At 42.6% G+C, this 21,539-nt stretch overlaps 1 protein-coding gene across 3 annotated transcripts in view; it reads right to left on the bottom strand.

Moving 5' to 3' along the window:
* Positions 1-6,132: 6,132 nt before the first annotated feature.
* ZNF35 (zinc finger protein 35) overlaps positions 6,133-21,539 on the bottom strand; it is a 44,899-nt gene continuing 29,492 nt past the window's right edge. For 2 of the 3 annotated variants that reach the window (XM_060022204.1, XM_060022203.1), the window contains one exon: positions 17,345-20,978. In XM_060022204.1, coding sequence (XP_059878187.1) covers positions 19,414-20,850 — 1,437 coding nt within the window. In that variant the 5' untranslated portion in view covers positions 20,851-20,978 and the 3' untranslated portion in view covers positions 17,345-19,413. Of the gene's footprint in view, positions 7,137-8,037; positions 8,046-17,344; positions 20,979-21,539 lie in introns of those variants that run through there. The other variant, XM_060022205.2, reaches the window with a different exon arrangement.

The raw sequence follows: 21,539 nt of genomic DNA on the forward strand, positions 1-21,539 counted from the left end.
TTTGAACGTTTCCTTAGATACTGGCAACAGCTAGCACAGTACTGGTCCCAGGAGCTGCTGGGGGAGAGCTGACCAAGTTCCTCAGCTGTAGGATGGGACCCCGAACTTTGTATTCGTGTAGCTGTTTCCCCAAATTCTCCCAAGTCTAGCCATAGCTTCTCTTGCTCCTCATCCCATCACAGCCTCCATTCTCTCCAAAGTCTGGATCCTCTGAATCTGCAGTGTGGGGTCCTAGAACACAAACCATCTGTCCTGCCTTGACACTCGCAGTCCTTCCCAGCCTTCTCCTCCCTACGCCAATCCAGCTGTGCACCACTACACTTTTCCCCTCCTGCCCTGGGCGCCTGAGGAGATGGTAGCACAGAGTCAGTTTTCCCATTGCCCTTGCCCTCTCCCTGAGCCAACAAGTCAAGCTGGGTCTCTGGTACAACTGCGGCAGTATTGTCTACCTCCCAGAGAAGGTTCTCTGTAAACTTGTGGGCAACGGAAGCTGGACACCCAATTAAAGATGGGGAAACATCCTGAACAGATACCTCACCAAAGAAATATACAAATGGCAAATATGCATAGAAAAGATGCCCCACCTCATGTCATCAGGGAAACACAAATTAGAACAACAATAAGCTACCACTACACACGTATTAAAATGGCTAAAATCCAGAGCACTGACAACAGTAAATGTTAACAAGAATGTGGAGCAACAGGAACTCTCATTCATTGCTGGTGGGAGTGCAAAATGGTCACCACTTTGGAAGACAGTTTGGCGCTTCCTTAAAAAACTAAACGTGATCCAGCAATTGCGCCCCTTGGTATGTACCCAAAGAACTTGTAAACTTAGGTCCACACAAAAACCTGAACACAGATGTTTATTGCAGCTATATCCATAATTGCCAAAGTCTGGAAACAACCAAAGTATCCTTCAGTAGGTGAATGGATAAATAAACTGCGGTACAACAAGACAATGGAATGTTATTTTGCGCTAAAAAGAAATGAGCTATCGGGCTTCCCTGGTGGTGAAGTGGTTAAGAATCTGCCTGCTAATGCAGAGGACACAGGTTCAAGCCCTGGTCGGGGAAGATCCCACATGCCACGGAGCGGCTGAGCCCGTGTGCCACAACTACCGAGCCTGCGAGTCACAACTACTGAAGCCCGTGCACCTGGCGCCCGTGCTCCGCTAAGAAAGAAGCCCGCAATGAAAGCCCGCATGCAGCAACGAAAACCCAACGCAGCCATACATTAATTAATTAAAAATATTAAAAAAAAAGAAATGAGCTATCAAGCCATGAAAAGACATGGAGAAAATTAAATGCATATTACTATGTGAAAAAAAAAACAATTCAAAAAGGCTGCATAGGGCTTCCCTGGTGGCACTGTGGTTGAGAGTCCGCCTGCCGATGCAGGGGACACGGGTTTGTGCCCCAGTCCGGGAAGATCCCACATGCTGCGGAGCGGCTGGGCCCGTTAGCCATGGCCGCTGAGCCTGTGCGTCCGGAGCCTGTGCTCCGCAACGGGAGAGGCCACAACAGTAAGAGGTAAGAGGCCCGCCTACCGCAAAAAAAAAAAAAAAGGCTGCATAGGGGCTTCCCTGGTGGCACAGTGGATAAGAATCCGCCTGCCAATGCAGGGGACACGGGTTTGATCCCTAGTCCGGGAAGACCCCACATGCCGCAGAGCAACCAAGCCCATGTGCCACAAGTACTGAGCATGTGCTCTAGAGCCCGTAAGCCATAACTACTGAAGCCCACGCGCCTACAGTCCATTCTCCACAACAAGAGAAGCCACTGCAATGAGAAGCCCATGCACCGCAACGAAGAGTAGCCCCCCGCTCGCTGCAACTAGAGAAAGCCTGCGTGCAGCAACGAAGACCCAACACAGCCAAAAAATAAAGAAATTTTTAAAAAAAAGGCTGCATACTGTACAATTCCAACTACATGACATTCTGGAAAAGGCAAAACTTTGGAGACAATAAAAAGATAAGTAGTTGTCAGGGGTTGGGAAGAGGTGGGGATGAATAGGTGGAGCACAGAGGATTTTTAGGGCAGTGAAACTATTCTGCATGATACTATAATGATGGAAACATGTCATTATACATTTATCCAAACTCATAGGATGCGTGACTCTTAAGAGAACCCTAATGTGTTGGAGAAAAGGGAACCCTCCTACACTGTTGGTGGGAATGTAAATTAGTGCAGCCACGATGGAGAACAGTATGGCAGTTTCTCAAAAAACTAAAAATAGAGTTGCCATGTGATACAGCAATCCCATTTCAGAGAAAATGATAATTCAAAAAGATACATGCACCCCTGTGTTTATAGAAAAACTGTTTATAATAGCCAGGACATGGAAAAAACCTAAATGTCCAATGACAGATGAATGAATAAAGAAGATGTGATATTTAACACAGATGTAGAGAACAAACATATGGACACCAACTGGGGAAAGTGGCGGGAGGAGGTGGTGTTGGTGGGATGAATTGGGAGATTGGGTTGACATATATACACTAATATGTATAAAACATTAATAAGAACCTGTTGTATAAAAAATAAATAAAAAGATATTTACACACAGTGGAATATTACTCAGCCATTAAAAAAGAAATAATGCCATTTGCAGCTACATGGATGGACCTAGAGATTATCACAGTAAGTGAAGTAAGTTAGAAAGAGAAAGACAAATACCATATGATATCACTTATACGTGATATCTAAAATATGACACAAATGAACTTATCTATGAAACAGAAACACTCATAGACAGAGAGAACAGACTTGTGGTTGCCAGGGGGGTGTGCAGCAGAGGGATGGATTGGGAGTTTGGGACTAGCAGATGCAAACTATTATATATAGAATGCATAAATGACAAGGTCCTACTGTATAGCACAGGGAACTATATTCAGTATCCTGTGATAAGCCATAATGGAAAAGAATATATATATATATATACACATATATATATGCACATACATATATATACATACATATCTGAATTACCTTGCTGTACACCAGAAACTAACACAACATTGTAAATCAACTATACTTCAATTAAAAAAAAAAAAGAGTTAACCCTAACTTGAACTATGAATTTTCAGTTCATAGTGCGTAGGTTCATGGACTGTAACAAATGTATCACCCTGGTGCAGGACATTGATAATGGGGAGATTGTACATATGTGGGAACTCCATGTACTTTCCATTCAATCTTGCTGTGAACCTAAAACTGTTCTTTTTTTATTTTTATTTTTTTAATTTTTGCCTGCAGTTGGATCTCAGTTGCTGTGTGCGGGCTTTCTCTAGTTGCGGCGAGCAGGGGCTACTCTTCGTGCGGTGCACAGGCTTCTCGTTGCGGTGGCTTTTCTTGTTGCAGAGCACAGGCTCGAGGCACACGGGCTTCAGTAGTCGTGGTGCGTGGGCTCAGTAGTTGTGGCTTGCAGGCTCTAGAGAGCAGGCTCAGTAGTTGTGGTGCACGGGCTTAGCTGCTCTGCGGCATGTGGGATCTTCCCAGACCAGGGCTCGAACCCGTGTCCCCTGCATTGGCAGGTGGATTCTTAACCACTGCGCCACCAGGGAAGTCCTCTAAAACTATTCTTAAAAAGTCTATTTTAGAAAAAGGAGGGAAACATGTTTCCTTGTTTATAATCATCTATCTCTGGAAGGAAAACAAAAAACTGATGATATTTTTTATCTGGGGTGGCTGCCAAGAAGGCTTTTCACTGTTTAACTTTTGTGCTTTTAGAATTTTAAACCATAAGCTTCTATTGTCTAGTCAAAAAAAATAATGAAATTTTAAAAATAAACTTAAAGATCATACCTTCTGAAAATCCTAAGGCAATAATTTTAAATGATGAAAAAGCTTTATATACAAACATGTTTCACTGCTGAGTTAATAATTTCACTAGCTAACGTGAGCACATACCATGTGTCAGGCATTGCATTAAGTGGACTAGCTGATTTATAAGAAAAAATTGGCATTAATTTAAACAACAAACAGAAGGGAAACAGTAAATTATGAGCAGGTCAATAAGCAACCATTAAAACGAGGTTTATAGAAAGTCTGTAATAGTATGGCTAAATCCTTATGTTAAATCAAATGGCAAGATGTAATATAATAATCATAGTTACTTTTTTTGGCCACACAGCTTGTGGGATCCTAGTTCCCTGAACAGGGATTGAACCTGGGCCCACTGCAGTGGAAGTGCAGAGACCTAAACACTGGACCTCTAGGGAATTCCCCATAGTTACTTTTTTTTTCTTAATGGAACAAAGAAAAGCTAAGCAGAGAAGAAAGGCTAGAATAAATACACTAAAGTAAGTACTTCAGTATATGTGCTTGGTGAAAGTATGTAATTTTAATTTTTTCCACTCTTATTTTATAAATGTATTTTAATGAGCACACATTAAGTTGAAAAAAATACCTCCCCCTCTGTTTTTCACAATTTGGGCATCTCACACAATGGAAAGGTTAAGTGATGAAAAATTACCTGTGAGTTTGGTACTATAAAAACCAGGATCTAGACTGAGATTCAACTCTGACATTAGCTGTTTGACTTTGGGAAGTCAAGTTTCTCTTTCTTTATCCCTGACTCTGGAAATGCGGAAAATATCTCCTACTTTTCCTACAAGAGCACCTTTTAGTGTTAGATGTGCTTATTTACCTTAAGTAGCTTATTAGCATTGCATGAAGCACCATTAAAAGTATCCTTTGAGGGCTTCCCTGGTGGCACAGTGGTTAAAAATCCACCTGCCGGGACTTCCCTGGTGGCGCAGTGGTTAAGAATCCACCTGCCAATGCAGGGGACACAGGTTCAAGCCCTGGTCCGGGAAGATACCACATGCCGCCGAGCAACTAACTAAGCCAGTGCACCACAACTACTGAGCCTGCGCTCTAGAGCCCGCGAGCCACAACTACTGACCCTGTGTGCTGCAACTACTGAAGCCAGAGCGCCTAGAGCCCATGCTCCACAATAAGAGAAGCCACCGCAATGAGAAGTCCGCACACTGCAATGAAGAGCAGCCCCCGCTCTCCGCAACTAGAGGAAGCTCGCGTGCAGCAACAAAGACCCAATGCAGCCAAAAAAAAAAAAAAAGAAAGAAAGAAAAGAATCCACCTGCCAATGCAGAGGACACGGGTTCGAGCCCTGGTCTGGGAAGATCCCACATGCTGTGGAGCAACTAAGCCTGTGTGCCACAACTACTGAGCCTGTGCTCTAGAGCCTGTGAGCCACAACTACTGAGCCCATGTGCTACAACTACTGAAGCCCACGAGCCTAGAGCCCGTGCTCAGTAACAAAAGAAGCCGAGAAGCCCACACACTGTCACAAAGAGCCAACACAGCCAAAAATAAATTTTTTTTTTTAAGTATCCTTTGATTTGTTTGCTTCTTTTGAGCTCTAAGAAGCCATTCTTTGTTGTGAGGCATCCCCACCCACTTATCCCCAAGACGCTATTCTCATGTAGGCCCCACCTGCTGGCGCCTAAGAACCCAACGTCTCCTACCCTCCTCTTCCCTTAAGAGGCTCCCCTTTAGTGTTGTGCTCCTAGATTTCAAAGCAAATAAAGCCACGTCCTCATCAACAGGCTTATATTCTCTGTCTTATGCCCCCTCTCTATTCTCCTGTGTCTTCTCCTCATCCCACTCCACCTCAAAACCCACACAAAAGTCCTGAACACGAGATTTTACTCAGTTAGTGTTAGTGAGGCTTCCCTTTTCATGGAAACGAGAAGTCCAGAGCTTGAAGTGAAATTAGATCCAACAATGGAAGGTATCAAAATCTACATAAAACTATTCAGAGTACCCAAAATGTCCACTCAAATCCCAATCATTTCTTTTTTCTCTGATTAAACATGAATTTTTTCAAGGAGAAACTGGTCTTAAATGTGTTCTCCTATTTAAATCTATATGTTATATTTTAAATAGCCTGTAGATTAAGCATGAAATCACAGCCCAATTACAAGGATATTCTTAAGAAAAAATACATTATGATAAAAAAAATTGACCTTTGTTTTCAATAACCAGATTTATAAACTTTTGCAACATCTATCACTCAAAACCAATTACTGGCAGTTAGTTATTATATACCACTCATTTTATTCTCAAGACAACCCTAGTAAGTAACCTCATTATTCTTTGGGGAGGATGGGAAAAACTGAGGCTCAGAGCGGTAAGGTCAGACACCCATTAAGTGGCAGAGAAGCCATCAAACTTAAGACTATCTAGTTCTGAGTCTATTTTCTTAATTTTTAGGACACATTGCCTTGTGCTCAACATACAAAACATTCATCCCAGGCGAAGATTTGAGTCCTAATCTCCTAAGAATTTAGAAAAAAAAAGAAGTGTTTTCATATTGATACAAGTCTTTCCACCCTAGTTATATCCCGAGTTTTATTCCCCAGCATGAAGCCTCTGATGTCGAGCAAGCGCTGAGCTGTGCCTGAAGGATTTCCCACAGTTAGCACATTCATAAGCTTTCTCTCCAGTGTGAATTCTGTAATGTTCACTAAGGTGTGCTTGCTTGCGGAAGGTTTTTTCACACTCACTACACTTAAAAAGTTTCTCTCCAGTGTGAGTTCTCTCATGTTCAACAAGGGAAGAGTTCTGAATGAAGGCTTTACCACATTTGGTACATATGTAGGGCTTCTCTCCTGAGTGGATTCTCTGATGCTGCCTGAGGCACGCACTCTGATTAAAGGCTTTCCCACAGTCATTACACTTATAAGGTCTATCTCCAGAATGACTTCTCTGATGACGAGTTAGGCATATGCTCTGACTGAAGGCTTTGCCACACTCGCTGCATTTATAGGGCTTCTCTCCAGTATGAATTCTCAGGTGTTTAACAAGGGATGGACTCTGACAAAAGGCTTTGCCACATTCATTGCATTTATAGGGTTTCTCCCCAGTATGAATTCTCAGATGCTGGACAAGGACTGCTTTTGTTTGAAAGGCTTTCTCACATTCATTACATTTATAAGGTTTCTCTCCCGTATGAATCCTCAGATGTTGAGTAAGATTTGACTGTTTCCGGAAACAAGTTCCACATTCAGTACAAACATAGGGTTTCTCTCCCGTGTGAATCTTCTGATGCTGGGTAAGAGATGATCTCTGAGTAAAAAACTTTCCACATTCACTACACTTGGAAGGTTTCTTCTGTCTTTTAAGTCTCTGATGTTTCACTTGCAGTGAAATCTGGCTGGAACTCATGCTTTTTGTAACACGATGAAGGGGGTGTCTAATAGGTTGCAGTTTAAAAGAAACTGTCTCTCAGATTCAGAATACTTACAAGGTACTTTCTCAAAGATGATTATCCTTAGAGTAACACTGTTCTCCTGTGAAAGGTCTGTGTGCATATGGTGTCCTCCCAGTCATTCCTGCAGGATTTCCCCTTCTAGTCCTTATTCAGCATGCATCTTCAACTTCTCCTAATGTGAACCCCTGATGACCAGGCTCTCTGACCCTCCATGTCTTTTCAAGTCATTTAACACTGTGCCATCAGGCTTGATTTTCTTGCCTGAAAAAAACATTCACAAAGGAAAATGTCCTCTGTGCAGAAGAGAGGACCTGCATTGTGAAGTCTTGATTTTTATTCTCTTCTCAATAATAGAGAAAGAAGATCACAATGACCTGGGGAAAAGATTAGAATAGGTGATTGGGAGAAAGAGATTAAGTAGTGACAGGTTTTGGTAAATCTATAAACTTCCCTATTGTGATTGATTCTGAAACACTCAAATACTAAAAACTGACCCAGGTAATTTAGGATCATCCAGAGTGATAAATATCAGGAGAATGTGAAAGGAATAAGTATATTAATCTTGGGTAAGTTAAGTGTTGGGGAAAATTACCACTCACCTACCGTTTCTAGTCCTCAAAAATGGGTGAAAAGTAATTATATTTCCTTAGGTTGCCTATAATCAGTACCTTGGCAGACCAGTGATAATTGAAGAGTTCCTCTTTCAAGATTTCAAAGGTGATTCAGGCTGTAACTTTTGCTAGGTCCATCTCACCTATCCTTCCCTATTCACTCACCTTGATAGGTGTCTCTTTGGACCTCTCTTTCTCTCCAAAACATTCAGCCCCTAGGTACAACTGGGAAGGATCTAGGTTTGAAAACTAGAGTTCCGCTTAATGAAAGAAAATAAGATATCACTGTTTTGTTTACATAAAAATAAGACAGAGGTGGTCCTTAAGGAAGAAGCCCCCATTGGACAGTAATTTCACTATAGCATCATGATCCAGGATCTGGCCCTCACCCTTGAAGCCAAAAAATGCTTCAAAATCTGACGTGTACTAATCAAATTCACAAGGAGAGTGATGTAGAAAACATAAAGTCACTTCACCAGTTTACAGTGAAAATTTTATATGCTTAATGTCCAGCTGGTTAATATATTCTCTCCAGTATAGAAAAACTGTATGGGAACCAAACTGTTGTCATCAGGACACTCCTTAGGAAGCACAGAACTGGAGAAAGAGTGGACTACTTAGACAATCTTAACGGCATCAAACTTTGAACCTGATGCTCTCAATAAAGGTGCACAGAATCAGAGAATGGATATTCAGGAACCACACATCAGAGCAACCTCTTCTCTGGATGGTCTGGAGAAACAAACACATTCTTATTCCCTGAGGCCTCCTTCTATTTTAGTTTTCTAATTATACAAGTTACACATGGATGTATCCTCACCTTAAAATATTTAGATAATATGGAAGTATACAGGATAAGACAGTAATTTTTATAACCATCACCACCCCACTCTACCCAAATGAAACCACCCCCTTCCCAGAGATAACTTGGAGTATATTCTTTCAGTCTTTTTTCTCCATATTTTTAACACACATATAGCATTTGATTCTTTTTACATAAATAAAATCGTTGTATAGATGCTGCTATGCAATTTGATTTTTTTTCACCAAGGAACGTGTCTTTGAGATCATTTCATGTTGGTACATACAGATCTACTGGGGCTGAGAGTCAACTGGTACACACTGGAGTATCTGCACAAATGGTTTACAGTTGGAATCTCCAAAATATACAAACAGCTCATGCAGTTCTATGTCAAAAGAAACAAACAACCCAATCAAAAAATGGGCAGACATTTCTTCAAGGAAGGAATACAGATGGCCAAAAAGAACATGAAAAGATGCTCAAATCACTAGTTATCAGAGAAATGCAAATCAAAACTACAATGAGGGGCTTTCCTGGTGGCGCAGTGGTTGATAATCTGCCTGACAATACAGGGGACACGGGTTCGAGCCTTGGTCTGGGAAGGTCCCACATGCCGCGGAGCAACTGGGCCCGTGAGCCACAACTACTGAGCCTGCGCGTCTGGAGCTTGTGCTCCGCAACAAGAGAGGCCACGACAGTGAGAGGCCCGCGCACCGTGATGAGGAGTGGCCCCCGCTTGCCGCTACTAGAGAAAGCCCTCGAACAGAAATGAAGACCCAACACAGCCAAAAATAAATAAATAAATAAAAATTAAAAAAAAACTACAATGAGATATAACGTCACACAGGTCAGAATGGTCATCATCAAAAAGTCTGCAAACAATAAATGCTGGAGAGGGTGTGGAGAAAAGGGAACCATCTACACTGTTGGTGGGAATGTAAATTGGTAAAACCACTATGGAGAACAGTATGGAGGTTCCTTAAAAAACTAAAAATAGAACTACTATATGATCCAGCAATCCCACTCCTGAGCATATATCCGGAGAAAACCATAATTTGAAAAGATACATGCACCCCAGTGTTCATTGTAGCACTATTTACAATAGCCAGGAAGCAACCTAAGTGTCCATCAACAGAGGAATGGGTAAAGAAGATATGGTACATATATACAATGGAATATTACTCAGCCATAAAAGAGGACAAAATAATGTCATTTGCAGCAACATGAATGGACCTAGAGATGATCATACTAAGTGAAGTCAGACAGAGAAAGACAAATATCTTATAATTCCACTCATATGTGGATATAATTTTTAAAAATGGTACAAATGAACTTATTTAAAAAACAGAAACAGACTTACAGATATCGAAAACAAACTTATGGTTACTGAAGGGGTAACATGGCGAGGAGGGATAAATCAGGGTGTTGGGATTTACATACACACACTACTATATATATATATAAGATAGATAACCAACAAGGACCAACTGTATAGCACATGGAACTCTACTCAATATTCTGTGATAACCTGTATGAGAAAAGAATCTGAAAAAGAATGAATATATGTATATGTATAATTGAATCACTTTGCTGTACACCTGAAACTAACACAACATTGTAAATCAACTATAATCCAATAAAAAATTTTTTAATGGTTTACAGTCAAGAGACTGATTTGATTGGGCAGTCTTGTACCACACTGGTTGTTAATATATTGACTATTTTGTGTAAATCTATCTTTATCTGCTGTATAAACTTCCAGTATGGACATATATATACAAAAATAAACTCTAAGTGGTTTAAATAGCTAAACATAAAACCAAAACTCTAACCACACCTTTATTTCCTTTATTTTTATTGTCCAAAATAAAAAGGTTTTCTTTTCTTAATCATACAGGGGGGGGGAAAAAAAAAGCTCATTCTGTAAAACAGTCAGTTAGTCCAAAAATGAAATTACTTGAAATCCTACCACCCAAAAGAAACAGTTGGTATTTTGATGAATTTTCTTCTAGGATCTCTCAATGCACATATGGGCACATATGTGTACATGTATTATGTGTACATATTAGACTAGACTGAATTCTGCAGGATATAAATAGTCTATTATATCTATTCAAAAAGTTACCTAAAAATCCAGTTCACCCAGTACTATTCTTACTTACTTTAACAGATACCCAGGCTCCACACTGCCTTCTGATGGCCAATAACAATGGCAGTTGTGATTACTTAAGCTCTTGTTCCAAACGAGGCCAGAAGCCCATTGCATACCCTCTGAGGAAACACTTAATCACCTTTGCAATGGGTCTTCCAATAATTTACTATCAGTTTCTGACCACTACACCATTAGAGCATCATACTTAGCAGTTCAGCAAGTGGTTTCAGTGTGTTCCACCAGATGACTGCAGTTTAAGTTCATGTGATAAGAAATTACTGAGACTTCCCTGGTGCACAGTGGTTACAAACCCGCCTGCCAATGCAGGGGACACGGAGTCAAGCCCTGGTCCAGGAAGATCTCACATGCCGCAGCTAAGCCCGTGCGCCACAACTACTGAGCCTGTGCTCTAGAGCCCACGAGCCACAAGTACTGAGCCCGCATGCCACAACTACTGAAGCCTACATGCCTAGAGCCGGTGCTCTGCAACGAGAAGTCACTGCAACTAGAAGCCCGCGCGCAGCAACAAAGACCCAACGCAGCCATAAATAAATAAATATTTAAAAAATTACTTCACACTCTGATCTATCCTATTACCAATTACTCCATAGCCTTCTTTCACAATAAGCCACTCTAAATCTGATTTAAGTAAGATGGTCCCATTTCTGGGTGGTTCTGTGTTTTCAGTCCGCAGGGTTTAGGTATAGTGGTCACTGCTGGGTCCCACCTTAGGTCTGCCTACTGAGCAGCCCCATCTTGGGCTCTCTAGTTAGATTTCACTTACCCAGAGACAAGCTGTTAGGAATACAAGTGACTACAGTTTGTCTCCTGGGGACTCTTCTCATGAGGAAGAGCAGGAATTTGAGGCACAGAGGGAGGAGAAAGAGCACCCATAAATTGTCAGCCTACTTCCTTCATACTCTGGATTCAAGGGAATCCAGGAATAGCCCATCCCTAACCAAGTGACTATTTTAAATCTGAATGAATGTCCTTGTTCTCGTAGGCATGTATCACCAATGACAAAAAGTCAGTGAGATGTGACAATGAACAAAGAAAGAGGGCAGGTGCTCTTGAGGACCAAGCATCCTGGGGTAAAAATTCCTCCACCAGAGATAAGATTGGAGCCCAAAGGCACCTCCCCACCCCCAAACCTAATGGAGAAGTCACTGACTTCAGAAATCAAAGACTATGGGGCTACAGTAAAAGGCAGTGAGATAAGCAGTGGACTCAGTCAAGAGGTCTGGGTTCTAGTCTCTGCTCTGCCCCTAACTTGCTTAATGACCTGAAGCAAGTCACTCAATTTCAACTGTGACTTTTTAAATCTGTGAAATGAAAAACTAGATGATATCTAAAGCTTCCTCTAGTACCAACACTTTGTGATTCTTTGACTCTAAAAACAGATGGAAAAGAGCAAGAACATCAAATCAAGCCCTTCCAGTCCCTCTTTGATTGAAGCTGGTTATTCATTTCTGTGAAAAGTACTAACTGAGCAGCTACTATGTGTCCAGCAGTGAGATGCCCTCTTGTTAAGAATAGGCTGAGTCAATAGCAGGGCAACACCCCAGCACTTAGTCTCCCACAGTCAGAGGCCTATTAATTTCAGGCAAATAAGACTGCCTCGGTGTGAAGCAAAATCTCCAACAAAAGACAGGGGGTGTCTGTTGGAAGATGTTAAGAACCCCTCCTAAAAGGAAAGGTTTTAAGAACCCCTCTGAATAGAAAGGAAAGACCACCATATCAAAAGGCAGTGACCCGGTTTCCAGTCTAATCCATCCCAATCCACTAGCACCTCTTGACACTGAACAACTAATTATCTTCAAACTTCTAATTAGATTAAGTTACTCTTCTAAACAATTTTAATATTCAGGTCAAGTATGAACCACCACATTTCTTCCTTGAGGAAAAGTTTTATTCACGCTTCCAAGGCACTTCCTCAACATTCTGGAAAAATTTCACACGTCTCTACTATAGCTCCTTCCACTCTGTGTTTAATACTCTGATTACATCCCGTTTTCCTCTACCAAACTTGAAAACAAATATAGCATGGGCTCGGGGCTAGTGGTCTCTGGGTTTGAATCCCTGTTCCACCATTTATTAACTAAGTGATATTGGGTAAGTTACTCTTTCTGTACTCCATTTTTAACAAATGTTAAATGGAGCTGATAATAACTACTTCATAGGGTGATGATGCATAAATGAGTTAACACATGGAACGTATTTAGAAGAATACTGACTGATAAGCATTCAATAAATAGTACCTGCTGTTAAATTATTATTGATGTCTTTGTACAGCACCTATCCTGTTGCTATTAGAGAGGATATAAACTTAATGAAAGGAAAGAGATAACTTGCACATATACTTAATCAACCCGTACAACTCTGTGAAGTGGCAAAGCGAGGAATAGTATTCGCTTTTGGAACAGAGAAAACGGAACTTAGGGGTTCGCTGGCTCAAGTACATGCAAATGCAACCCCGGCCTCCCAACTCCCAGACCAGGGCTCTGGGACAGCCTTCGACCCTCCCTCTGCAGGGGAGCCGGTCCCGGTCCCCGGGCCTCCGCTCCAAAGGGCCCTGCTCGGCCGGAATGAAGAGGTGCTGCGGCCGACTGGGTTCCTCCTGGAACCAGCCGCAGCCGGGTACGGCCTACTCCGCTCACCACGCGCTCCCCGCGGCGCCGCCGGCCACACCTCTCCACCCTCTGTCATCTGCGCGCTCCTGGGCCGCCCGCGCAGCTCTTCCTGGCCACTCTGGGCCGCCATGACGTCACCAGTCCGCGCCGCGCCAGCAACCGCAGCTGTCTCCCTAGGAGGGCAGGGGGCTTCCTCCCTGGCTCAGAAACAGTGGCAAATCCATCAGTATACTTCCTCCCAGAATAAGGAGGCTGACCGCAAGTGAGACTGGGGGACGCCACAGGGAGCTCTTACTCCAGGTTAAATCACCCAGCAATTCGACCACACTGATCTTCCTAAAAACTCTTTTCCAGGTCACGGTCCTTTGGAGGTCTTCTAAAGGTTTTCCCAAAGCTTATAGAACACTCTTATACACATTCTCACCTGCTGGATAATTGGCTTCCTCAGAGGAACCGCAAACACCCTTCCGGATCTTTGTTTAACAATCAGCCAAAAGACAAGAGCTCAGATTCTCAGTGTGTGAACTTGGGCGTTACTTTACCCCTCTGTGCGCACTCCTTAATGATACCAAGTTTCACAGGGTTGTGAGGATTAAATGAGGCTAACTCGTGTAGATTACCAAGAATTTCTGGTACTTGAAAAATGCTCAATAAATGTTCGTCCTATCATGTTCCCCAAATCCCAGCTCCAGTCCCCCATTGACTGAATTGGCTTCCAGGACGTTTCAAGCCTTCCAGGTAGCACCCCTTCCCCCTTTTTGGGAAACTTTAGATCCTGCTGATCCTCATTAAGGAATATTTGCGCATAAGGGCTCATCCTGACAAATGCATCCCAGGGATGAAGGCATGGGCAATGCGGCACCTGACCTACTTCCAGGCATTCCCACTGATCTGCAAGCTCAGGAAAATAGGGCTGTCTGCTTACCATCATATCCCTAGTGTGAGTAGGCGCTCAGTAAACAATTAATAAATGAATGAGATGCAGCAGTTACCTGCTCGAATTTCCAGATGGACTGTTTTCCCAAAATGGAATCCATTTAGGATGCTGAAAACAGGAGTGGAGATGCCAGACTGAAACCATCACTAACCATCTTCAGCTAAAAGGGGACCCTTTGTAGAACTGTTAGCTGACATGCCAGGGAACAATGTTGGGCTTGCCTTTCTTTTTACCCAATGTCACAGTCTCAGCAAGATAGCAGGTTCTTCCTCCATAGCCCTAACATCCCACATACCACAGAGCCTAGGCCTACTCATTTCCCCCCTAACTTTTAGGCTTCAAAGAATCTCTAAATCAGCAGGCTCCGCTGGGTGGAAACTAACCCTGGAGTGGGGTACCCTAGGCAGAGCAGGTTAGAAACAGGAATCTGGGGCTTAACTGCAATTTGGGTTGAGATTTTTCAATGAGAGGTGGAAAATGGATTGGAGGAATGGACACCAAAAATATTCCACAAAACTAAAATGATCCTAGCCCTGCTCTAGATAGCAGCTGCAAGAGAGTGAAACTAGAGCTACCCCGGGTCAAGACTAGACTTCTGCATTATGTGGAAAGAAAGACGGGGTCAAAATGTAAAATCAACTTATTTCTCACCCTCACTTACATGCAGTAAGGTCTTATTCTGTGGGCCAAAAAGCTTCTTGATCTAAAGTGAGCTTCTCCCATTCTCAGGAGTAGGGCCTAACAGACACAAGTAAAGAGGCGTCATGGAGCAGAATTACAACCAGTAAAGAGAAATCTGAGGGGAAAGAAAGGACACTGGAGTTTCAGTTTTACCTGAGACTAGGTGTGTGACCTTGGGCAAGTCCAACCATCTTTCTGTTTTCCCTTCTGTCGTTTTGAGGATCTCATGTGGCCTCATCCCGTGTCCTTCTGAAGTCACAAATTACATTTCGGCACACTGAACATAAGCAACACATTCTAATTCTTTATCATTCCAGAGCCCAAGGAAAGACATAAGCTTCCATGTTGGCGTTTCCAGCTCAACTGCTCTCCTGCCAGGCCAGCATCACAGCTCAGCTCCTGTCTCTCTTATTTCATGGATATTCCAGTTGACATAGCTGTGCTTCTACACCTGCATGGATTTTCCTCTTCCTATTGACCCTGACATCAGTATATCTGAAAGCACTTTGTTAAACTATGATGGGACATTTAAATGCCTAATTTGTAACAAAACCAAAAAAATTCTTTGCTACATATTACTTTTTCTTATGAGATCCTCTCTGTAGGATCTCATAAGAAAAAGTATCAGAGTGGACCACACACTCTGTACCTTGGAGGAAGGTGCAGAATTCTTGCTTCTGGCAAACGCTTCATGACACATTCATGTATTCACCTTTCTGCTCAGGCATACTCATGTATACCTCCTTTCTGCTGATAACTGTGGACCTAAGTCACGACCTGTAGGTGGGCATGGAGAAATGTCTGACTTGATTTTAGTTGAGCTCAACAAATATTTATTGAGTACCTACGAAATGCCAGAGACTGAGGATACAAAGATGAATAAATTTCACATGGCTCCTGCCCTGATGGAGCTGACAGTTCAGTGGAAAGAGAAAGATCTGTAAACTAGCCATTACAACCTAACATGATACATGAAATGATGAAGTTACAAAACACAGAAATAATACAAAAATATGTGAGGTCAGAAACAGCTTTGAAGAGATGTTGCCTGAGCACATTCATAAGTGACAAATGGGAGCCTCCCAGGCAAGCAGAAGCAAGGAGGGCAAATAGGCCATAGAAAACAGTATGTGCAAAGGTGCCAAAGTAGAGTCCAGAGATGATGAGTCACAGGAACTTGCACTATGGAACAGAACATGCAAGGAATGTCCTCTGAGAATGGCAAAGGGGGCCTGGGCCAGATGAGGAGCCTCAGATGCCCGTTGAGGCTAGCACTTTATTCAGAGAGAGAACAACAGAGCTGCCACAGTTGTGTCTTGCAAAGACCACCCAGAAGAAATGTGAAAGATGGCCTAGTGGGGCAAGAAACTGCAAGACTGTTTGGGAAAACATAAAAATCGCCTAGGAAATAAACCAGGGAGCTGGAATAAAGCAGCAGCAGTAGAGATGGCTTCCAGACTTAGGAGTTACGTAATGTCAACAGGATATAGTTGTTGATTGGATATGACGAGGGAAGGCTGAGGAAGAAGACAATTCCTAGACTTGGGGCCAAGCTGGAGTGGCTAGGTATATGGTGGGCCAGCAACTGAGAGAAAATCAGGAGCAAATATTGCAAGGGTGAGAATATAGGATGAACAGTAAAGAGGATACGTTCCTTTCCTTCCTGCTTCTCCAGGAAGTAAAAATGGTACTGGACACTCTTAACCTGAGGATTAAAAACTCCACTTAATCCATGTTCTCCACTCCATTTTAGAAAATCTTTCTAACATCAACTTAGGCATCTTTCACCCTAAGGTTTTCCCATTTCTGTAGTGGAATAACTGAGGACATGGAAAGGAGACGTGACCCATGAGGCCCCCCCCCCCAGCAAACTGGGGGCTGGCAAATAAGCCAGAACTGCAAACAGTCCTGATTGCTTTGAGCCCCCCCGGCAAACCGGGGGCATGCGAATAAGCCAGAGCTGTGAACAGTCCTGAATGCTTTGAGCCTCCCCCCTCCCGCCGCCGGCAAACCGGGGACCTGCGAAGAAGCATTGAGTGCTTTGGGCACTGATCCATGAGATGTCCTCAGTATAATCAGAGTGGTGGGAACTTCGTGCTGCTTTTGCGCTCAAGGACGAAGCACGGCATGTTTTCAAGAAAGCCTATTATTCCTTGTATAATTAATAAAAACATAGGTTGCTGCTTTGGCATTTCTGAAATGTTAAGAAAACAAGTCTTAAAGTGTAAACCTAGATAATGCTTTAATAAAAGCTACCACAGCAGGACAGACGGCGCTGTTTTGCCTGGGCGAGCGGCAGCCCTCTACTGCTGTGCTTCGGTACAATTCATCTCGTGTGATGAGCTTACTTTCGGCCCTGTCATAAGATAAACTACAACACATTTCTTCCTCAAGAAAATTCTCCCTTTCCTCTCTAATCACCACTCAAGACTCCAAAGATGGTAGCATATAAATATTACTCTAAATATCAGAAAGTTCCTAAAGTTTTTGGTGGGCAAAGTTTGACTAAAATATATTAATTCAACAAATAAAAATTTATTGAACATTTACTACATGCTAGCAATGAGTTTAGTGTTTTTTTTCATTTAGAAAAAAAATACATTGACATTTGCTTTCAGTAGACTATATTTTTTTTCCATGAGCATAAAATGTAAAGTTTTCATAGGGTTATTTTTGCCCATAAGATATTAATTTACTCAATTATGAACTGTCCTATGGCAGATTTGAGAACATAATCTTTACAGCTGGAGAGGGAAAATATGTTATTTCTGCCACATTCCCATTATTGGTAATTAATTGCTCAAACCAATGCTTGTAAGATACTTGCTCTGGAAAAAAAAAAAAAATCGATGCTGAGTTCCAAATAACCATTCCAGAATTAACTTACTTTAGTTTTTAAACAGTCATATTTTAAAAACTATATAAGCTTCAGAGCATAGAAACTATTTCAAATACTAGTCAAAGGCTAATTTAAGATCACTTAATCTTCCAGAGCTGAATCTCTGGGTAGCAGTTAAAAACATGAAAGAGAATGGGGAAACATGCCCTTCCTTTCTCTCAAAAGAATAAAATACCATCACAGTCATGGCAAACCATGTTATCTCAGTTTTCAGGGATTTGAAAGAGGTAATTCTCTCTAGAATTCTTTCCAAATTCATCCCACGAGAAGTGTTTCCCTAGATACTCCTAATCCGCAGGGAATGATAAATATCCTGGAAAGAGGCCCAATAAAAACAGAAATATCTGAGATCTAATGAATCCATGGTTAGAGCCACCAATGCCATGATTACACAAAACCTAGCCATCCCCATTACGGTGACCACTTCATCACTAATGCTTTCTCCTCTCTAAAGGCTAACAAACCAAGTCCCACTTTGTTAATCCTAGTGGGCCCCTCTCCCCTGGTCCCTGTGCACTAGTGTCCCAGCCAAACTTACAAGAGACAGGTGTATGCCCTAGTCTAGGACAGGGATATGTGGGTAGCTTGCTCAGTCACAGGCAGGCTTCCTGCTCTGAGGTTTCTTAGCACTAGCAGTCTAGCACAAACTATTTTCTTTCTGGGTAAGATAATAGTCCTCTGGGAAAGAGGTTAGGTCTTCCTCTCTGCTTCCTCTGAGCAGATCTGACTTCCTTCCCACAAACTGACATAATTCAAGAGAAGTCTCTCTTGATCTCTTATTTCCTTCTTAGCCCCAAGTCACCCTCCAGCTTGAAAGGATCAGGAAGCTCTCCCTCACCCTGATAAAAGCCTTCTTCACCAATTTTTCTGTAGCCATCAACCCAGCTCTTGCCACATATCCCCTTATTTGCTGAATAGATGAATGACTAAGGATTCTGTTTTCACTTGTTTCTATCTCCCCTTCACGGGAACACCTCCACAGATGGGCAGCCTCCCCACGGTGGCATAGTCAGAGCGGCCTCAGGCACCTGCAGGCTACTCAGCACTACCTCAGAGCTGCTGCCACTTTCACACCGACAATCAATTTGGAAAAGCACCTCAGCCTATGACCAGTGAACACAGGTGACAAGTTGGGAGGGTGAAGCAGGGGTGTAATAAGGGAAACACAGTGCTAACTTAAATGGCATCTCCAGGTATGAGAATGCCATGGAGACAAAGGAATGGCAAAGAGCAAGGATTTCTGTGAAAAGTAGGAACTTCTTTCCTACCCTGTATTCCCAGATGCCCACCTGGAGTAGGCTCTGCATTCTCCAAGCTCCCACCTCCATTTCTCAAAATACCTTCCTGAGTGCAGTATCCAAGGCTCCTTTATCCTTTCCTCTAGGAACTCTTCCCGTCCCTCTTCCCCAGCCAGATTCCTAGTCACTGTCTCTAGAGAACTGTCATAACCTGAATGCCAGGTTTATTCACCACTGTGAAGTTTCTGATGTCTGAAAAGAACTGAACTATGTCTGAAGAATTTTCCACATTCAAAGCATTCATAAGGCTTCTCACCAGTGTGAATCCTGTAATGTTCACTAAGGTGTGCATACTTGCGGAAGGTTTTCTCACACTCACTACACTTATAGAGCTTCTCACCAGTGTGAGTTCTATGATGTTCAGTAAGAGACGTGTTGTGAGCAAAGGCTTTCCCACATTCTTGACATTTATAGGGCTTCTCTCCAGTATGAATTCTCATATGCTGAGTGAGGCAGGTATTCTGGTTAAAGCCCTTCCCACATTCATTGCATTTATAGGGTTTTTCTCCGGTGTGGCTTCTCTGATGCCGAATAAGGCAAATGCTCTGAATGAAAGCTTTACCACACTCACTGCATTTGTATGGTCTTTCCCCTGTATGAATTCTCTGATGTTTAGTGAGTGGGGTGCTCTGAGCAAAAGCTTTGCCACATTCCTTACACTTATAGGGTTTTTCTCCAGTATGAATTCGCTGGTGTTTAATAAGGGATGGGCTCTGACAAAACGCTTTGCCACATTCCTTACATTTATAGGGTTTCTCTCCAGTATGAATTCTCTGATGCTGAGAGAGGTTTGCCTTTGTATGGAAAGTCTTCCCACATTCATCACATTTATAGGGCTTTTCCCCAGTGTGAATTCTCTGATGTTGTGTAAGATTTGAGTGTTTGCGAAACGAAGAGCCACATTCATTGCATAAATAAGGTTTCTCACCAGTGTGAATTCTCTGATGATGAATGAGGTGTGTGTTCTGACTGAATGCCTTCCCACATCTATTACATTTATAAGGTTTCTCTCCAGTGTGAATTCTTTGGTGTTCAGTGAGATGTGAATGATTGCGGAAGGAATTCCCACAGTCACTACATTTATACGGTTTCTCTCCAGTGTGGATTCTCTGATGCTGAGTAAGAAATGATCGACATCGAAATGTTTTCCCACACTGCTCACATCCATATGGTTTCACTCCAGTGTGAATTCTTTGATGTCGAACAAGGAATGAGCTACGACTAAAAGTTTTCCCACATTCCTCACATGTGTAGGGTCTCGTATGAGTTCTCTGATGCTGGGTAAAGGATGAGCTCTGATTAAAAGTTTTTCCACATTCACTACATTTCCAAGATTTTTTCTGTGTAGAGAAGATCGGACATTTACTTTGGTCTGAAATCTCATTGGTGTATATGCTACTTGTCTCCCACTGATGTAGGCTCTCTTCTGTAGAAACCCTGAGATGTGTAACAAGGCTTGAGGTCAAAAGCAGGCTTCTCTCAAAATTATATTCTTGTCTAATCATTTCTGGAGGTGCTTCCTTGTGGATGAAAGCTATTCCCCCAAAACCTTCTTGGAAAAGGCATGGTCCAGAAACCTCTCTGGGAGGGTTTTCCTTCATGCTCTCACATACATATTTTTCTTCAAATGTAGAATCCTGGTATTCATCCTCTTGGGATCTCTTTGATGCTATCCCTGGCAAATCAATTTCAGAGCCATCCTGCTCTGGAGCAGGCTTGTTCACCCAACCTGAAAAAAACCACCACAGTGAGTATCTCTTGTGCAAGGCAGAGTGCAAGCCCCTGAACTTATAGGGACCTAACTTTGACAGGTCTCAGTAATGGTCTATTAGTAATGGCCAATAAGAGCAAGTGGGGGTAGGACTTCCCCTGTGGCATAGTGGTTAAGAATCTGCCTGCCAATGCAGGGGACACGGGTTCAAGCCCTGGTCTGGGAAGATCCCACATGCCGTGCAGCAACTAAGCCCGTGTGCCACAATTACTGAGCCTGAAAGCCACAACTACTGAAGCCCGCATGCTTAGAGCCCATGCACTGCAATGAAGAGTAGTCCCTGCTCACTGCAACTAGAGAAAGCCCGCATGCAGCAACAAAGACCCAACGCAGCCAAAAAAAAAAAAAAAAAAGAGCAAGTGGGGCAAGTAATTCAGAGTTACAACTGGTGAAAGAGATCTGCATCAGGGTAAGGTGATCACCATTAATGAGAAATGAGTAGCTGCAGACACCAACGAAGTGACAGAATCAGAGACCAGGGAGATAAAGGGAAAAAAACAAACAATAACAGACTAAGAT

The sequence above is a fragment of the Delphinus delphis genome, chromosome 10 (assembly GCF_949987515.2).
Source record: "Delphinus delphis chromosome 10, mDelDel1.2, whole genome shotgun sequence".
Taxonomy (NCBI): Eukaryota; Metazoa; Chordata; class Mammalia; order Artiodactyla; family Delphinidae; genus Delphinus; species Delphinus delphis.